Source organism: Ambystoma mexicanum, chromosome 14, assembly GCF_040938575.1.
Source record: "Ambystoma mexicanum isolate Mex_15411 chromosome 14, UKY_AmexF1_1, whole genome shotgun sequence".
NCBI lineage: Eukaryota > Metazoa > Chordata > Amphibia > Caudata > Ambystomatidae > Ambystoma > Ambystoma mexicanum.
In genome coordinates this window covers 95,630,812-95,649,536 of record NC_090940.1, presented here as the reverse complement: position 1 = coordinate 95,649,536, position 18,725 = coordinate 95,630,812, and the positions used below count along the sequence as shown (strand labels likewise).

Below are 18,725 nucleotides of genomic sequence, written 5' to 3'. Positions count from 1 at the left end.
AATAACTTAAAAAGGAGACACTAAAGGGCTTTCCTCAAAAGTGCACAGAGGGTGCCGAGGGCTGCAAAAGTGAAACACAGATGCCTTTAAAAGGTATGCAGGAAAGCAGGACTCCATGAAATAAAATATAAACACAGTGGACAGGGTTCCCATGGTCAGAGCACAAAGAATGAATTAGGGGAAAATGTCTCCCCTCATTCAGGAGAACAAGAAAGATGTCAAGTCCAGCAAAGAGTGCAGGGGGGCTCACAGAGGGGGTTTGGGGGGGGGGGGGAATGAAGCATAACAATGATATATCTCCACAACATTACCTACCAATGCATTTGAGGCAACAATATAAAATACCTCAGAATGTGTGTTCCATCTATACAAATGAATCCCAATAAACCACATACAGATATTAAATAACACACCACCCCCCACCCCTTGATTCTCCAGAAGCTATTTTTATCAAGGGCCTCATTTTCCATCAACATACAGGATCCCCGGTGCCACACATGATGCTGTGGACATAGCCATGTTTCACCCTGCAGCGGTTTAATCCTGGGTACAGATGCCTACACTATTTACGCCTCCCGGTTAAAATATCGAAGCGAGTGATGGTACAACAAGATTGGAGTACCTGCCCCGAAAGAGAAGTACCACTGTCTCAGCCCCTTCAGCCCACCGCTCCACACCCCCCCAAAGACTAGCTCTCCATCTTCCTGCTGCTTACCCTGTGCATATTGTGCCACCTGTTAGGAGGGCTTCCCTCCTCCCCGCGTTCGGGGAAGGAGAGAGGCTGACCAGCAGCTAGGCCACGGGGTCAGCGCTAGCTTGGCTTGGTCGCCGACAGTCAGGGGCAACTCTTGGGAGAGCAATGGGGTAGTGACAGATGCAGGACAACGCATAACCTTCAGTAAAACATGTGTACGATTGTGTAACCAGGGGCCTCGTTTACTCCCAACTCGGTCACATCCACACAGGGATGAGCCGGAAGGCGGTCTCTGGAGACCAGGCCTCCTGGAGGCTAGCAGCGCTGATCCGTGGGCTCCCCACTTGTCTCTTGACAAGCCTGGCGTCCGTGGACACAAGGGGAGCCTTGGTAAAATAGAGCAGCAGGGCTCCCCACAACTCCTTTGGGTTTGCATCATTCTCGTGGCATGGGACTTCGTCCAGGGTTAGACAAGGTAACGGGGTGTTTCCTCCAAGGTTAAAAAAAAGAACACTAGGAACTAAATTTATACTCTAGAACCATTATGTTATTTTACTTTGCATTTATATAGCACCTTATGCATCATTGGTATGATACCAACGCGCTGGTAGGTTGAGCGCCCTCGGGAACCGTAGTTGGAGTCAGAGAGCGACCAATCAGAAGGTTGCATCCTTTCAAACGTTTGGTGGCGCCACTGTGGGTGAATTCCAGTGAGTAATCCCAGACATCTGGTCTTGGCGAGTTCCTGTTGTGCTCTTTGGGGAGACCATACAAGGAGTCGGTTCCCTTTCACACAAAGGAAACCATGTTTAGCTGGACAAATCGCACCGATTTCTAAGGCATGGGCGCCCTCTAGCGCATTCCTCTTGATACAGCAAGTTGAATCCCAAACAAGAGACATCTGTGCCACCACCCAATGGAGCCAGTTCAAGGTCGGTTCACAGAGGGTGGAACCAAGTAGGTGGGGACACCCTGGCCCTGGGAGACTTGGGGTCGCACAGGCCACGTGGCAGAGATGCCTCCCTAATGCGGGTTTGGGACTCATCAGGAAAAAGGGTCACTGAGCTAGTCAGATGAAAGCAATAGAGGTAGAAACCACACACTTCGCCAAATCCCCCCCACCTCCTTTAGCTGCTGCACCCCAAGAGGAAGATGACAGCCTCTTTTATGCGACAGTGCAAGCCCCAAGATCACGGCACATAGAAGGCACAGAAACACTTTCTCCACTTGTTTGGAGAAATTATAAGGAATCATGATATGGGGGTAAACATTTACATTTTCAAGCTACTAGCCAGCCATAAAAAGTCACTTGCCAACTGAGTACGACGTATACACGCAGCAAGTCATGTCTTACTCACCAAGAGTCAATTATCACTAGCCAACGCCTAGTGGCGAGTGCATATTTTGGGCCCTGATCACGTCTTACAAATGGCAGTTAAAGAGCCCAGTCGATGTGATGGCAGCGAATTGAACTGAAATGAAGAAGCTGCTGGACCGTCCTACTGGCATCCTTACTTGGGCTGGTGTGAGAGGGCACAGGCCACAGACTGGTGCCTTCCTAGCGTTTGATGAAATGGTTGCCTGCTGAATCTGCGCGCAATGCCTGTGTTTGCATTGACTTTTGCGTCGCCCTTCAATTCCCCGGGTGCCATTATGGCCCATTGGAGATGCACATGTTCTAGCCATTGCCACACAAGGTACCCACGAGGTGGCATCCTACCTGCATCTTGGTTTGTATCCATGGTCCAATGACGTTGGCCTGGGCAGCAAACTGCTTGCGGAGTCGTTCGTTCTGCTGCTGCCGGGCGTGCTCTTCCATCAGGGCCTGGTCCCTCCGTGGCACCAGTTGCCGGACCTGAAAGAAACACAGGGCAGTGAGCAGGGGGCGTCCTTCGTGAAGTCCACATGCCTTACACCAACTTTCAATAAAACACGGACTGCACAAGCTGGAGATACAACGCAGACATCCCAGGTTCACAAACTCTGCTGTGCACCCACGGTAAACCACAACCTAGCGTGCCATATAAACCAGGGTAGTCCAACTCCAGGCCTCGAGGCCCGGGATCCTGACGGCTCATTAGGATAGCCCTCATTAATATTCATGAGGAAAAATGTGCATCCATTTAGAGTCACTGTATGCAAATGTATCTCATGATTATGAATGAGGGTATCCTGATCCAGCCCTTGAGGCCTCCAGGTGGACAACCCCGATATAAACAATAAACGCATTGCACCCTCGTTAATTAAAAAAACAAACAAATGCCAACACATGCAGTGCACAATGTAAACTGGTACATTACAAACAAAAAGGTGTTGTGCCCCTTCAGTTAATATGTGCAGTGCACCTCAAATGTACATTTACATCTGTGCCTCTATAATTGCACTACAAAGTGTAAACTGCACATGCAGTGCACACATGATACGGAACATGCAGCACACACGTTTGTAGCTACATGTTGGGTGCAGTAAACGCGGGCAAGGCTCTCTAAAGATCAGTCGTGCCTGCTCTATAAGAAACCCGTGACTTTCATACTGCAAATACGTGTAATCGACTCCCTAAACAACCATTGCAAAGAGGCTTTGCTAAACGCTGCATGCAGTGGGACCGCTGCAAACACGTGCAGCAGACCCTCTAAACAGGGTTGTCCAACTCCAGGCCTCGAGGGCTGGAATCCTGATGGGTTTTCAGGATAACCCTCATTAATATTCATGAGAAAACCTGGGCATACTTTTAGAATCATTGTATGCAAATTTATCTCATGATTATTAATGAGGGAGATCCTGAAAATCCAACATGTTTCCGGTCCTCGAGGTGTGGAGTTGGGACAACCCTGAGAGTCTAAATAGCCTGCTACGGGCACACCATACAAACAATGCAGGACTTGGAGCCAGCGCAAGGACTGCGGGCAGAGGCGATTGGCGCATGTAGTGTAATGGCACTCCTAGCTACAAGCCGACAGTGGCTACCTAGTCCCGTCTTGCCACAGCACCAGCCCTGCATACAGTGCCGCAGACTAAAGAACCAGCGTCCTACGCCCTTCTCACTGCTTACGAAGGCGTCTACTACCACAGTGAAGTTAAAGGTGTGTCGCTGCAACCACATCACACAAAATCTTACTTTTCTTCAAATGCTGCACACAAAAAATAACCATTTAGGTGTTCACCGTGTGATCTCTGGTTTTGAATGATGAATAGAAAACACTTGAGTTATTGACCGGGAACCCCGAATATTCAATACATTTTTAGGGCCGGTCCAAACGGAGAACATGGATGGTGGGGTGGCCGAGGGGAGATCCAAACCAGTTAACCACTCAGGACTAACCACCGCAGACCTGCTAACAGCCTCGTCTAGAGGGATTTAAAGGGGTTTAAAAGGAACTTCCTTACGACTGCCCTTGTTGTGCTAATGTGTCAGACGGTAGCTTTACCACATTAAAGGACAGCCTCACCCTGCAAGAAAATTGCTTCCGTCCAATCCCACAACCCCCGCCAGAAATACACAGATGGTTAAACACTGAAAATCGAGCGTGCACGCCAAATTACGCTGCCACGTGACTGTCGCCTGATAACTATCGCCAGGGAGGTACATTTCTTTTCCTGACCCCTAAAATACTTAATCCAAGCATTCTGGGAGGGGTGTCATTTATGATTATAAACTCCAATCCTAGAATATTTGGGGAAAGGGTTTGATTTTACAGAGGGTGCATATTTGGGGAAATGTCGCCCCCTGGCGGCATTCGCCATAGCGAGATGCTCACTGGGAACCTGAAATACATTAGTCTGTCTCCAAATGAGTTCGTAATGACTTTCAACGTCCTGTAAGGTGTCCTAAACCCTGGAGCGAGCCAGGCGGATTCCCGGGGATTTAAATTCCAAAAATGCAGGTGATGTTTGCTGTGTTGAAACCAGTGGCAATTCTGGCAGTTTTAGAAAAATAAGTACCAAAACATGAACACAATTTGCTAAACTGTAGGCTTCCGAGTCTCTGTAATAGGTGGTACCGCACTCACTAGACTCGCCACTCTACTGCAGACAGGAAGACGCGGTTTAAATATAATTTTACAAGCATAAATCACGTCTCACTTTAAAATGAGAGAAGACGTTGTGCACATTCATTTAAATAACAGACAATGGACAGTATTCCCAAGAACTGCGAACGCGCACTTGTAAAAACCAGGCTGAAGTGTCTACTCACGTGGTCCCACTTGCTGTTGATTTCCTGGGGGCTGATGGTCGAGTAGGGGTTGGTGCCAGACATGTTGACGTGGTAAGTCTGGGCGATCTTGGTCACCTCGCTGTGTATACCCAGGATGGCCTGTCGCTCCTTGTCCGCGTCCGGCAGCGTGGCTTTGAACTGCTCGTGGGCTGTGGTGAGTCCCTAGGAGTGGGGGTCAGCGGGGGGAGATGGTCAGGCATTAATGTGAACTCAAGCGCCTGGTCACGCGGTGTGTCTCCACCAATCACAAGACCCAATGTCTCCAGAAATCATATTGCCTGGAACCTCAATTATATCACACCACGTGTCCTGTGACGTATATAGATAAGCGTCTACCAGGAAGACTTCCTTAAGAGAAATCGACTATCCAAGGTGTTAACATATACAGTCTAAAATATGGGGTTTATAGAGCCTAACCCGGCAAGGTCCACGTACACCTCTAGGCAGGCGGCTGCACCCCTTTGACTCTCCAGATGTTTTGGACTTCAACTCCCATCAACCCTAGCCTGTCTACTCCACATTGAGGTATGGGCATATTAGGCCAAAACATCTGTAGAGCTGCAGATTTCTGACCCCAGATCAATAGACTTGGGCGATTGAGCAAAATAGTTTCAGCAAGGATAGCTCAGGGGCAATGCGTTTTTCTTGGAAGCAAGACAACACAGAGCAACACAGGTTCGAATGCTGGTCCTGTGCTTGGAGACTGGTCTCCGGTATATAGCGCGCAATAAAGGATTCATTTTTCATTTAAACTACTGTGATGAGAGGGAAGGGCAATCCTTCGTGGGCCTTCCCTCTGAGGCTGCATTCCCTATATTTTGGGCTCATGGAGCGTCGATTGATTCCAGTACCTGGATCTCCTCGATGGTGTGGACAATGAAGGTGTCCTGCAGGTCCTCCATGGCACCCTCCATCCAGTTGTTGAAGGGCGCCGCCCTCTTGGCATACTCGAGATACAGCTGGTCAATAGTCTCCAGCAGCTTTTCGGTCCTCTGAAAAAAGGCAAATCATTTTTTTCAGTTTCATTTAAAGGGCATGCCATCATGTCTATTGTTAATATCAGTGAAAACTGTTGACATAAACTCACCTCCAAGGCTTCTCTCCGCTTTTGGGTTAGAACCCCCAAATTGTCCCACTGGTCACAGATCTGTTGGCACCTGGCATTCACGCTCGGCGAGTCATAGTAGTCCAGCTCGCTGCGAAGAAAACTGGTTTTACTACGCCAGGACGAGAGGTTGTGCAGCATGGCACCCTTTCAAAGCAACGCGCAATATGAACACCATGCATGGTATGGACAAAACGTGCCCAGCTTACACACACTGCCTGACCTGTATTGGTGCCAACAAGCATGTATAGGCTTTAATAATTGTAAGAAGTTAGTTAATTTAAACTAGAAACACAGACTTTAATAATCCACGAGACACTGTGCTAATGTTGAAATGCTGAATGTGAATATAAAAATTGAGTCCTGAGGAAGCACTGTGGTGGGTTGGGGGAGCGAAACAGCTGTGGACACAAATTCATTCACTTTTGAACAATACGGTTTCTTAAAATCTGTACAGTCCAGAAGTGCTTATTTAAAATCAACTACAAAGACAATTGGGAGGTTTCCCCCTTACAACTTTCGGAAAGCAGAGGCAGAGTAGATCCATGAGGCACAAAATGTCCTCAGAGGCACAAGTCAAGGCGCTACGTAAAGGTTTGAGCAAGATCTAGCTGTGCAAATGTGTTGGAGCGTTGTTTATACTATAGCACTGTGGCCTGCAGCAGAGGGTCTCCAGCGAGGGTAAGCGACTATACCAGCGGCTGGAGCCATCATCAGACGAGCTGAGATGCCATTGCAATATGCTCTGATTGAGAGTAGAAGGTTCCAATTAAAACAGGGGGACACCGGAAATAGGAGGTCATTGCTGAAATACAGAACATATACCAGTCATAAGTCCCCTGGGCGGGTGTGCTGGCCTATCACCTTGCTTCGATCGTGCCACCTGCCACCCAGAACACACACACCCTGCTTGCCTGGCCCCCTTTTGGCTCACCCCAGCATACTCCTTACCGCCTCCCTGCATCCTAAAGGTCCAACTAACCCACCCTCATGACATTCCAGGCCAGCTAGGGGAATGGAGACATGACTCCCCTCAGAAAATCCCTTTTCCATTTTCCATTTTCACACCGTTCATCTTTGGTGGTTTTTGTCACAAGAAATGTATAATGCTCTATCACACAAGAAGCACCAGTTTGTAGGGGTGCGAATGGTGATAATCTAGAGCACTGCCCTCAGAACTCAGGATTATCATCTCATAATGAGCGCTCAAACTCCATAGCCTTCAATGGAGTCAACAACATTGCCCTGCTCTCAACATGGATTGAAGGACACATCAGTTCCACATCAGCACTGTGGTCATGCAATATGCCTTAGCTTGCTGTATAAACAAACATGTTATGGGTGAAAGGTTCTGAATTAATCTGAACCACTGGCACTCCTCTGGGCAGCCTTCCACACCACTGTTTTTAGCCTGACTGCCCCATTGCAAATGGGGTCCAGCCATTTGCAAATCAGTCCGGCACTGCCACCAATGGGAGCAGCCCTGCCCGAACTGCTAGGCCCTTTTGATCTCGTGTTCAGCAATTCCCACTCCTCCCCCTTCCCCTTGTGTCCCCCCCCGCCACCACTCCCCTGCACTTGCGCGTTCTCATCGTCACTGGGCCTAGTAAGATCGCCGTTCTGTTCTCCCATGTACCCTTCCCTTGCCTCGTCGCACCCCGAAATACCTGTGTATGGGGCAATATAAATAAATTACCATATCATATTATCATATCAGTTGCAAATGGAAATTCATTCCTTTTGCGACAGAGTAGCACCCAAGAGGGAAGTTTTTGATGAAATGTGATGCAAATTGTGCATTTTAAAGAATATTTACTCAGCAACACTGGTCAACACTACTAGTCGCAGAGTGAAGTAACTCATTAAACTGGCCCACATGGGCCAAAAAAAGTACCCCCACACTAGCATTTTGAGTTTTTTGTTCGAGCGTTGTCCTATAGGTGGGTGACCAGATGTTCCAGTTTTGCCGGGACCGCCCCGGAATTAAGCCCTCTGCTCTCCCCCCCCCCCGTCCTGAAAGCAGGGCCGGCCTTCGGGGCAGCAGCGCCCTGGCCGAATTGGCACCCCCCCCTCTGACCCTGCGTGTCCCAGGTCAAAAGGGGGAGGGGGGCAGGGCCAGGATGTGCCATTTATAAAAAATAAAAAAATAAAAAATGTAAAACTCGCTCGGGCGAGGAGGTAATGATATGAGTAGGGTGCATCAGCACCCTATTATATACGCTCCGCGGCCGCGGGTGCATTTAACAATGGGGCGCCTGCCATGCCTTCTGCCACAATAGCTCGGGGAAGCCCTTGAAATAATCCCCCGAGCTGGCATGGTGGGGGGCTAATGATGCCCTTTTGTCATTAAATCGCCTGTGGCGAAGGGGCGCATTTAACAATAGGGTGCCAACAACAGAATTGTATTGTAATAGCAAAAGCCCACTTGCCGTGCCTTCTGCCACTACGCCAGTTCAGAGGAGCTCTTAAAAGACTCCCCCGAGCTGGCGTAGGGGGTGTGGCACAACAGGCGGTCGCACGGCTCACCCCCCCTAAGGCCGGCTCTGCCCGAGAGTATTTTTAATTTAAAAACCACATCCCAGGTTTGGGAAGAGGGTAGTCACTGCAGACATACTACAATTAAAGTCAGCAGTTTTACATAATGTACAGTTCCCCAGCATTCCATCACCAGATGTGACACCGCAGGGCAGCCTCGAGCCTACAACCTTCTTGTTCGTAGCTATATGCTTTTACTAATTGCGTCACAGGGACCAGTGAATAAACTCACAGTCTGTAAAACTATGAAAGGAAAAACGCTCTAGTCTTATACATTGCAACCCTGCAGTTAATATACAGAAGTGCTGGAAATATGTATTTTAATGTGTATGGAGGAGGCATGAGATGGGGTGGTGTGAGTCCTACTTTTATGTTTTTGGCCTGTGCCGGTTTTTGTATTTCAAAATCTGGCCACCCTACCAATAGGCCAGTCCTAGCCTGGTCCCTGTAACATGCAGAACCACTTCAGCTTTTGCATCTTGCTGTCCTCACCACCCCCCCCCCCCCTCCCTCCCTCCTTCAACTGTTTCCGCGCTAGACACTCGTCTGACAGTCGGCACCGGCTATGGCACTAAATCGCGCGCGCTGCGTCATACTTGAGCTCCTGGGCAATGGCGGCGATCTGCTCCACGCGGTCCTGGTGCGCCGCCAGGTCGCTCTCGAAGGCCTCGTGCTTCTTCAGCAGAGCTTTGATCTCCGACAGGGAGGCCCTTTCGTAATCAGTCTGCTGCAGCATCGCCTCTTTGCCTGCAGAGGGAGACAGAGTCCAGGGAATACAAAGACACAGGCCGTTAACGTGGGAAGCAACGGGGAAACGAAGAAAAGCGATGGGGGTTGCTGATATAAGCACCACCTGTAATTTTATTAAAAGCAGGACGAGGCTACAAGAAGTGCCTCTGTGCCTCTCTCTATCCTACCTCCCACTGTATATCTGCTCTGTTACCTCTGAAAAGAGCTCCATTGGGCATCTGTACTGTTGTATACCTCTGTAAAGCAACTGGGTTGCTTCTCGAAGCTAGGTCCATGCTCAATGAACACCCTGATATTAAGACTCAGAGCCAGCTTGCGGCCTCAGCGAGGGGAGCAATGCACATTGACATTCACGGACGCAGCCGCCAAGATGCTTGGAGAGTGGAGGAACAATGCAGTGGTGGGGTAAAGCTTGTGACCACGTACAGCAGCAGTAACATTTTAGCAATATGGCGGACGGGTGGATTTACACACCAAAAGAAACTGTACGGTGTATGCAAACAGAAAGAGCACATTCTCCCATTCTACTTTTACTACGTGTTTTGCAAAGCACCAAACCACATAGTAAATCAACCTGACAATAAGAAAGCTTTATGGGAACAGGCCAGGGTTAAAACAAAAGTAGGATTCTCTTGGAGAGGGCAATGAGGCACGGGAGAGAATGTCCATCTGCAACATGGGTGCAAGGTAATCCAGCAAAGTATTTGGATTATAAATGAATCTATATCATTCTTCAAAGTGTCAAATGCAAGCAGGGAAAACAGTAGTGTATGGGTTAAAGCAGGTTAAACTGATTTACCATGAAGAACGGTTTCAAAAGTTGACCTACTTGGTAGAAGAACAAGTTACTTTCTTACCTGGTAACATTCTTTCGATGGGATGTTCCGACGACGTATTCCACATCTATGACAGGTAATCACCACAGCTGTGCGGCTTCGGAAAATTTTCAGCATCTGCATCCTGCGTAGATGTTGATATGCTGTCCTCTAGGGCCTCCGTGTAGCCGACGTCATCGGATGTTAGAAGTATGAGGCACGACGCCCGTAGCCTCAGTTCCGTTTTTTCCGCAAACGTGTTCGCTTCGGAGATCTCGGCGCGCCTCGGTTCTTCTGAGTACTTCTATCGGTTCTTCGAACTTGCTAGTTTGTAAAGATATCATGTCTTCGTCTTCTACCCCGTGGCCGGGTTTCAAGAAGTGTCGGGACTGCGGTTCCAAGATGTCGCTGACAGACCCGCACAAAGCCTGCCTCTGGTGCCTCGGTGAGGCCCACGCCACGGATGATTGTGACGATTGCCAGTCATTGACATCGAAGGCCTTGCGGGAGCAGAAGAAGCTTTGTTGGGTGGGTGTCCAAGCCCCGAAAGTCAAAATCCGCTGGACGTTCGACCGACGATTCGAGAGGCGACTCTCCGCGTCGTCAGCGTAAGTCCAGGGGGTCTCGGTGCCGGAGTGTGTCCCGCCATTACTCTGCCTCTTCGAGGCACTCGCGGAAGCGCCATCATCGGTCGCCTTCCCCGTCCTTGTCCGAGGACTCCGCCTGTCGGCGGGTTGCTTGTCCCAACAAGCATTCTTCTCCTGCGGAATGGGATGCATTTCGTACGGAGATGATGGCAATTTTCCAATTGCAGGGCTCCGTTCCGTCCGCGCCTTCGAAAGAAGCTGGCAGGGAATGTGCTCGCACACCTTCGGGCTTGGGTGGTCGGCACGATCATCGGGAGCCTTCGAGGTCCCGATCGGACAAGGTGGATCGCTCTAGCCATGTCTGCTCCAGGTACCGGTCCTCGTCGCCCTTGAGACCGTCGGAGCCTGTGAGGTCTTCGAAGACGACGACGCCATGTCCGTTGAGGGACTCTCGAGGCTCCGCCTCCGAGGAAGTCATCGGCACCGAGGCCATCGAAGGACACGTTCGGGGCACCGCCCACGAGGTCTGTGTCGAAGCAATCGGCGCCACGCTCGACACTGATGCCGATTTTGTTGACGCCCTCAACGCCTTTTTTGGAGGTTTTACCGGAGGTACCCCGTGCATCGGTGGAAACTGCGAGGAATGCCCTGAAGAAGTCGGTAAGGCCTGTATTTGAGCCTTTTTCTGTGCCCTCATACAGGGATTTATTCCAGCCTCTGGATTAAATCGGAGGTGGATGAAGGGTCTGAGGAAGGTTTGGTGCCTGTTGAGGTTCCTCATGACCGGTCATAGCCAGTTGGAAGACCTGTGTCAGTCTTTGCACGATGCCAGTGGTCTTGATACCTCCCCGGAGGTTGAGTTTGGCAGGCCTGAGCCTGGTAGCATTCTGAATCTTCGTACAGCCGACTCATGTCGAAGGTGACGGAGTACTTGGGGTGGTCTGCGCCACCAGTGGATTTTCTGCAGGATGACCCAACAGATATCCTTGACCAAGGTCCACCCACTGACCCGGTGCTGCCATTTCATATGGCTTTGCAGAGAAGGGTGGCAGCTTTAGGGTGATCCGTTAGTGTTAGGCTTTTGATATATGATTTCCATTGAAGAAAAAGTTAACATGTCCTCAATGCCTCCAACTCCTCCTTCTGATCCACCACAAGATACAGCAAGTAAGAAATCAACTGGAGGTTTAAATTTTGAGTAAACAGGTTTAGTTTGTAACAGATTTTATAGTGTTGGCGAGAGAAAAACAGGATTTTCTCAGCAGTGGTACCTTCTACACAGTTGTACGCCGACCGCATGAGCAAGCAGTGTTACAGAAGGTTGGGATGGCAACAAGATTTAAGTAGCTCTCCATCCCACTGCCAACAACCTGCTTTGCCTGCTTTATTTGGGGGAAGGGTCTAAGACGCATCAAACCTGGCCTAAGAATTGCAATTAGTGAGTGTCCTAACCAACGCAGTCCTGTTTCCATACCTTGCAAGAAAGAGCAAAATATATAAGGTGCGTGGAATGCAATAGCCACCTGCACCACTATTAAGCGACAAACAGGGCGGCCGGGCCCAGACTCCATCTCCAGGGCTGCCCTACTTTGTAGCCAGAAAGGTGGTCCTGCCCAGTCTTCCCGCCACTGGATGCTCCTCACCACTTCCAGTATTGGACTCCCTGCTTTGAGGCGACTCAGCCCCGGCCAACAGCTAAGGGCCAACCTTTCATCCAGCCTCTATGCCTTTGAGGTATAGCTTTGCTGCATCCTGCTACTTGCTTGTGAGTAACCAATTAGGTATTTGCTCTGCCCCTCCCCCACCATGCACAGCTCTAAACAGCTCTTACTTTCTCTTCTACTTCTCTCTTCCATTTCAACTCTTCCTATCCCCAACGTCTCTTTTCGTCGATGCCATCCCTCTTCTCGGTCGCCTACTCACTCTATTCAGAAAGCCTCCGACCCTAACTTTCCTCATACTTCTCGCATCTACCCCCAGCGCCTCTCCACTTCACAGACTCGCCAGTATGCGTCTGCATCCCACCCTCTTTATAGTACTCTTTGGAATGCACCATCCGTCTGTAACAAGACTTCCTTATTTAATATTCTCCCTCTATGGACCTCGTTACCCCTTACAGAAAACTGGATTCCTCCACCAGACTGCCATCCTTGCTGCCCTTCATGACCCTGCCTACACCTTAACCCAATCACCCCACCCAACTGCTAGGGTGGTGGTATAGGACTGTTTGTGTCTTCCAAACTTTACATCTCTCCTACTCACCCCTCCCCACCCCCATCTCCTGCTAGTTCTCCCTCTTTTGAATACACCTTCTCCTCAATCACTGCTCCCTGCGGCATTCATATTATCTTGCTCCATCGACCACCTGGTCCGGCTCGTCAAGTTATTGACCGTCTCTCCCAATTAATTGACTCCTTCCTCATAATCACCTCATAACATACCCTCTCTCCACTGACTTGACCTCTTCTCCTTAACCACTCGCTCTCTTCTGCCCACCCATTCAAATGGTAATTCCTTTGCCCTTATTCTCACCTCCTTTCAATGCTCTGCCTCTACTAGCGCCGCTGCTACTTCTCCCTCTGATCATTCCATCGTCTTTGCCTCAATCTGCACTTCTACTTCCACCCCACTCTCTCCACCTACCACTTCCATTACTAAGCGCAAGTTTCCCTCCCTCCTCCGAATTCCGAGTCTACCTCTCCGACCTACACCACTCCGTCTCCTCCAATGCAAAATTCACTGATCCATCCACTGATTAAGCGTTCTCTAGCTTTAATGCACCTATTACCGCTTCTCCCACCCCCCCCCCCTTACTGCATTCACTCCTAAACCCACCCCGTCCACGGCCTTGGATTACACAGACCATTCACATACTGAAAAAAATTATTAAACACCTTTGCTCTTGGCAAAGATCTAGACACTCCTCAGATCTCCAACTCTACCAGGCTGCTCCTCAAAACAAATCCTCTGCTCTCGAATGATAAACCTGACTTCTACCCCCCCCCCCTCTCATTTTGCCTCAATCCACTCAATTTAGGCGGCTCCGAAAAAATCTCTCACCTGAAATCGCACCTCATCAATCTCTGCTTTCTGCTAATGATTGCTCTACTTTGCTACAGGATGTGCCAACGCTTAATGTGCCCCCATCGACCCTCTATCTCACACATAGTGAAACTCATTGCTCCCAGTGTTGCTCCATATCTTACTCCACCCCCCCTTCTCGACTCCTCTCTTCACAGTGCCACTTTTCCATCATCCTACAAATCAGCTACTGTCATCCCCATCCTTAAAAATCCTGGCCTAGATACCAACTGTCCTGCTAACGTTTGTCCTGTCTCTTCTACCTCACTATTCAAAAATCTTAGAGCGTGTAGTTTTGAACCGACTCACTGAGTACCTTGACACACACCACCTCTGGGATTCTCCTCAATCTGGGTTCCGACCTCTGCAATCTAGTCCGCTCTCCTGAAGGTCAGCAACAACATCTCTGCCGCTAGTCATGCTACCCGTTCATCTATTATTCTCGACCTCTCTCTGCTGCCTTCAATACTGTCAACCATTCTGACCTCCACTCTCCAAGGTATCAGAGACAAGGCCCATGCTTAGTTTGCTTCATATCTCGCCCCAGACACTTCCAGGTGTACTAGAACAGCCTTACCTCCCCACTCAACCCATTCCTGTTGGTGTTCCCCCAAGGGCAGGGTTGGGTCCACTTCTCTTCACTCCCAATAACAGATCTATGATCACTGTGCCGCCGAAAATGTAGTCTCTGACTTCTATTACGGCGAGGCACTGTGATCATGTAGTTGTTCCCCGCATCCCTGTACCTATATTTTTTTGCAGCACACCCGTGTGTGCTGCTGACTCCCCTCTATCCCTGCAGCGTCAGTTCCCTCCCACTAACGTGGGTCGAAACTGGAGCCACAGGGTCCTTTTTTCTTTTAGAAACTTTAAGAACCCCCCCCCCCCAACTTTTTTTTAAAAACGTTCTTGTCCCTCGCTTTCCATGTAATGGAAGCGGGGACACCGCCGCAATCCCCTACTCCCATTACACCGAACAAGTGGAGCCAGGACACCCCCGAAAGCGCTGCTCCCCTTGGTCGGTGTATAATACTGCGCATTTGCGCCACACCAAAATGAGTCCAAATTTTGGTACGGTGCAAATGCGCAGTATTGTACATGTCAGAATTTTGTAGTTGACATTTTGGTACGATACCTTCTATACCTCTACGCTTGGCACCTTGATCTCCACCTATGGCTTCTCCCATCAACTCTTTGCTGATAAAACACAGATTATCTTCTCCTTTCCCCTGCTTATCCGACGAGCTACGAGGAAATATTTCTGTCTCGCAGCCAGCAAATACTGGATGACATCTCACTCACTTATGCTCAACGTCACTAATACATAAGTTCTTAACTCCCACCCAAACAGACTCTTCCTCTCCCACTCCTCGGTCTGCTCTCCCGACTACCTTCTCGACTCTGCTTCTGCTCGCAACCTTGATGTAGTCTTCGACCCATCTCACAACTTCTCGCTCCTCATCTGCCACTGCAGCCAGATGTAATCTCCTCAAGATCAGAAAAATAAGACATCTTCCCTTCAACCCTACTAAGCACCTCCTCTTCTCTTTAGTGCTCTCCCGATCTGACTGCTGTGCCAGTGTACTATATGGCCTTCCCAACTTTGCCTTCACCTCCGACAAACTTTGCCATTTCGTGCACTCTTCAACCTTCCCCTGCTTCGCCTCCACCTCAGGAGGAGTAACCAGGATTGTCTAACAAGTGGGGCCTGAAGCTAATGTAGTTGGACCCAGCGCAGTGATATTAACATCTGTAAATCCCCACTGTTTGACCCACCGCAATGACATTAGCATCTGTAAATGCCCACTCAGCCCTGTTGAGTGGGCATTTACAGATTTTGGGCGGGCCTTGCCTGCTCAGGCCCTACCCTGTCTACGCCTCTGCCCCACCTCCCCAGCCTGTTGTCAGGTAGGCTGGTTATCTATGAGACAAAGGCAAATGATAAACTCATTCTCAAAACTATACGCAGACATGCCCCACCGTACTTATCGAGCCATCTCACTCCCTACTCTCCCCCCTCGCTCCCTACGATGATCCTTGGCCTCTCATGCCCCTTGCGCTCACTCATTTCCGCTTTCTTCCTCTCCTCACTCCCTCTCTCTGGAATGCTCTTCCTCTCCGCACTACTCCCACTCTCTCTCCATTTAAATCCTAGCTCGCCTCCTTTCTGAAGAACCACTTGCAAAGCATTCCACACCACTGCATCTCCCTGTTCTCGCCCCTACCTTTTACAAGAAGACCACATCCCTTATCCCTCACCCCTTCATCCTAAAACACTTCCTCCTCTTTCCTTTTCCTATATCATGCTCTACTGTCCTTGGTCCATGTTTCTACCTCCCCAGCATCATCTGATCTTATATCCACATCCTCTTAGCACTTCCTCCACTATCCTGTTCCTATATCATGCTCTAATGTCCTTGTCCCTGGTCCATGTTTCTACCTTCCCCGCATCATCTGATCTTATATACACATCCTCGTTGCAATTCCTGCACTATCCCGTTCCTATATCATGCTCTACTGTCCTTGTCCCTGTCCCTGGTCCATGTTTCTACTTCCTCCACTATCCCGTTCCTATATCAGGCTCTACTGTCCTTGTCCCTGGTCCATGTTTCTATCTTCCCTGCTTCATCTGATCTTATATCCACATCTTCGTAGCACTTCCTCCACTTTCCCGTTCCTATATCATGCTCTACTGTCCTTGCCCCATGTTTCTACCTCCCCTGCATCATCTGGTCTTATATCCACATCCTCGTAGCACTTCCTCCACTATCCCGTTCCTATATCAGGCTCTACTGTCCTTGTCCCTGGTCCATGTTTCTACCTTCCCTGCATCATCTGATCTTATATCCACATCCTCTTAGCACTTCCTCCACTATCCTGTTCCTATATCATGCTCTACTGTCCTTGTCCCTGGTCCATGTTTCTACCTTCCCCACATCATCTGATCTTATATACACATCCTCGTAGCACTTCCTGCACTATCCCGTTCCTATACCATGCTCTACTGTCCTTGTCCCTGGTCCATGTTTCTACCTTCCCCGCATCATCTGATCTTATATACACATCCTCGTAGCACTTCCTGCACTATCCCGTTCCTATACCATGCTCTACTGTCCTTGTCCCTGGTCCATGTTTCTACTTCCTCCACTATCCCGTTCCTATATCAGGCTCTACTGTCCTTGTCCCTGGTCCATGTTTCTACCTTCCCTGCATCATCTGATCTTATATCCACATCCTCGTAGCACTTCCTCCACTATCCCGTTCCTATATCATGCTCTACTGTCCTTGTCCCTGGTCCATGTTTCTACCTCCCCTGCATCATCTGATCTTATATCCACATCCTCTCCCCCATTTTTAAGGACACTGGCCCTCTGCTCTGTAAATCAATGCTAAAAAAGTATTGCAAGCATTTTATATCAAAAAATAAATACAATTATTCAGCAGTAAATTAAAAATAGGTCAATACAGGCTCCAGCCAGCAGCCAGCCAGCTCTTTTGAAGAAGAGCATGATTCTTCTGTATTACTTGTTACTGGAATATATATATATATATATATATATATATATATATATATATATATATATATATATTCTCCATCTCACTGCTGCGGGCATCGTATATATAATCCAGTAACAAGTAATACAGAAGAATCATGCTCTTCTTCAAAAGAGCTGGCTGGATGCTGGCTGGAGCCTGCATTGACCTATTTTTAATTTACTGCTGAATAATTGTATTTATTTTTTGATATAAAATGCTTGCAATACTTTTTTTGCATTGATTTACAGAGCAGAGGGCTATATATATATATAATCTGCGGATAAAATAAACCACTATTCTAGTCTATACTGTAGTATTACAAAACAAATACTCGCAACTCCAAATCACAAATGGGTGATCTAATTGAAAACATGGGCCATAGTGCCATCTAGTGGGAACAAGCGGTACTGTTACTCAATTTCTTTTTGATATTGGGTCTGGTTCCTCGAGCAGAGCCCCCCACAAAGTAACATTTTGGACCGCAAGGGCTGAACCCCGGGCTACTTAAAGCCCAGCATGTCTTCAAATGAGCTACTTAAGTGTTGGAGTTCTCAAAAGGAGAACTGTATAACCAACGATGCATTGACCTCGACCTGTCGCACTCTCTTTAGCGTCTTCCAAGTCGCATACTGAGGCTGTAGCAGCCCTCACACTGCATGTGCGTTGCTCCAGCAAGCAGCTGTGGCTTTCTACACATTACCCCCCCCCCCCCAAAAAAAACAATTGATTTAAAGAGCACAGATAGTTAAGCGCATTCCACCTTCAGTCAGGAGTGAGATCACGTATTGGCTCTACAAGCCTTTTCTAGTAATGACTAACAAGAACGGACTGCACAGCCGTTCCCTGTTCTCCATCTGACTGCTGCGGGCATCGTACTGGAGGTACTGGCGCGATGAAGACTTGCCATGCAGTATCTGTTCTGCCGCTGCACACCATGCCCCCCGCCACCCCCACGGAGACCCATTCTGTACACGTTCCCAGATGTCATGGGATTACACCTTGGGTCTGCTGTGAACACCACTCCAGAGCCTTTTGGTAGCTTCCACTTTCCAGACAGTCAGTCAATCAATCACTCAATGCCCATCCAGCAAAGCTTCCCCTGGAAGCTGGGCTGGTCCCGCTTGCACTGCAGAAAGATCTTGATATTACCACTCTGGCCTTCCCCAGACACCAGCTGAGTTGGGGGTGAGATCCTGGAATCTCCCAGGCAGGCCCATGGCACTGCCCATGGCCTTGCCCCACTTACATCCAGGCTCCCTTTCACTGTCTGTACCGGCCTTAGATGGAGCCCCATACTGCCCTCCGCTCACTTCTCACGGCCCAGCGAGGCACTTCGGCCTGCTCGACCCTGCGTGACCCACTCCCCTTCCGACGTGCCACCGGGGGTGGCCATGGATAGTAATAG

General features: G+C 49.1%; 1 protein-coding gene across 3 annotated transcripts in view; it reads right to left on the bottom strand.

Moving 5' to 3' along the window:
• Nucleotides 1–18,725, bottom strand: part of ACTN1 (actinin alpha 1) — a 328,242-nt gene that overhangs the window by 51,367 nt on the left and 258,150 nt on the right. For all 3 annotated transcript variants that reach the window (XM_069638592.1, XM_069638594.1, XM_069638593.1), the window contains exons 12-16: nucleotides 9,147–9,297; nucleotides 5,998–6,106; nucleotides 5,762–5,902; nucleotides 4,890–5,072; nucleotides 2,415–2,549 (exon numbers count right to left, since the gene is read on the bottom strand). In XM_069638592.1, coding sequence (XP_069494693.1) covers nucleotides 2,415–2,549; nucleotides 4,890–5,072; nucleotides 5,762–5,902; nucleotides 5,998–6,106; nucleotides 9,147–9,297 — 719 coding nt within the window. The remainder of the gene's footprint in view (nucleotides 1–2,414; nucleotides 2,550–4,889; nucleotides 5,073–5,761; nucleotides 5,903–5,997; nucleotides 6,107–9,146; nucleotides 9,298–18,725) is intronic.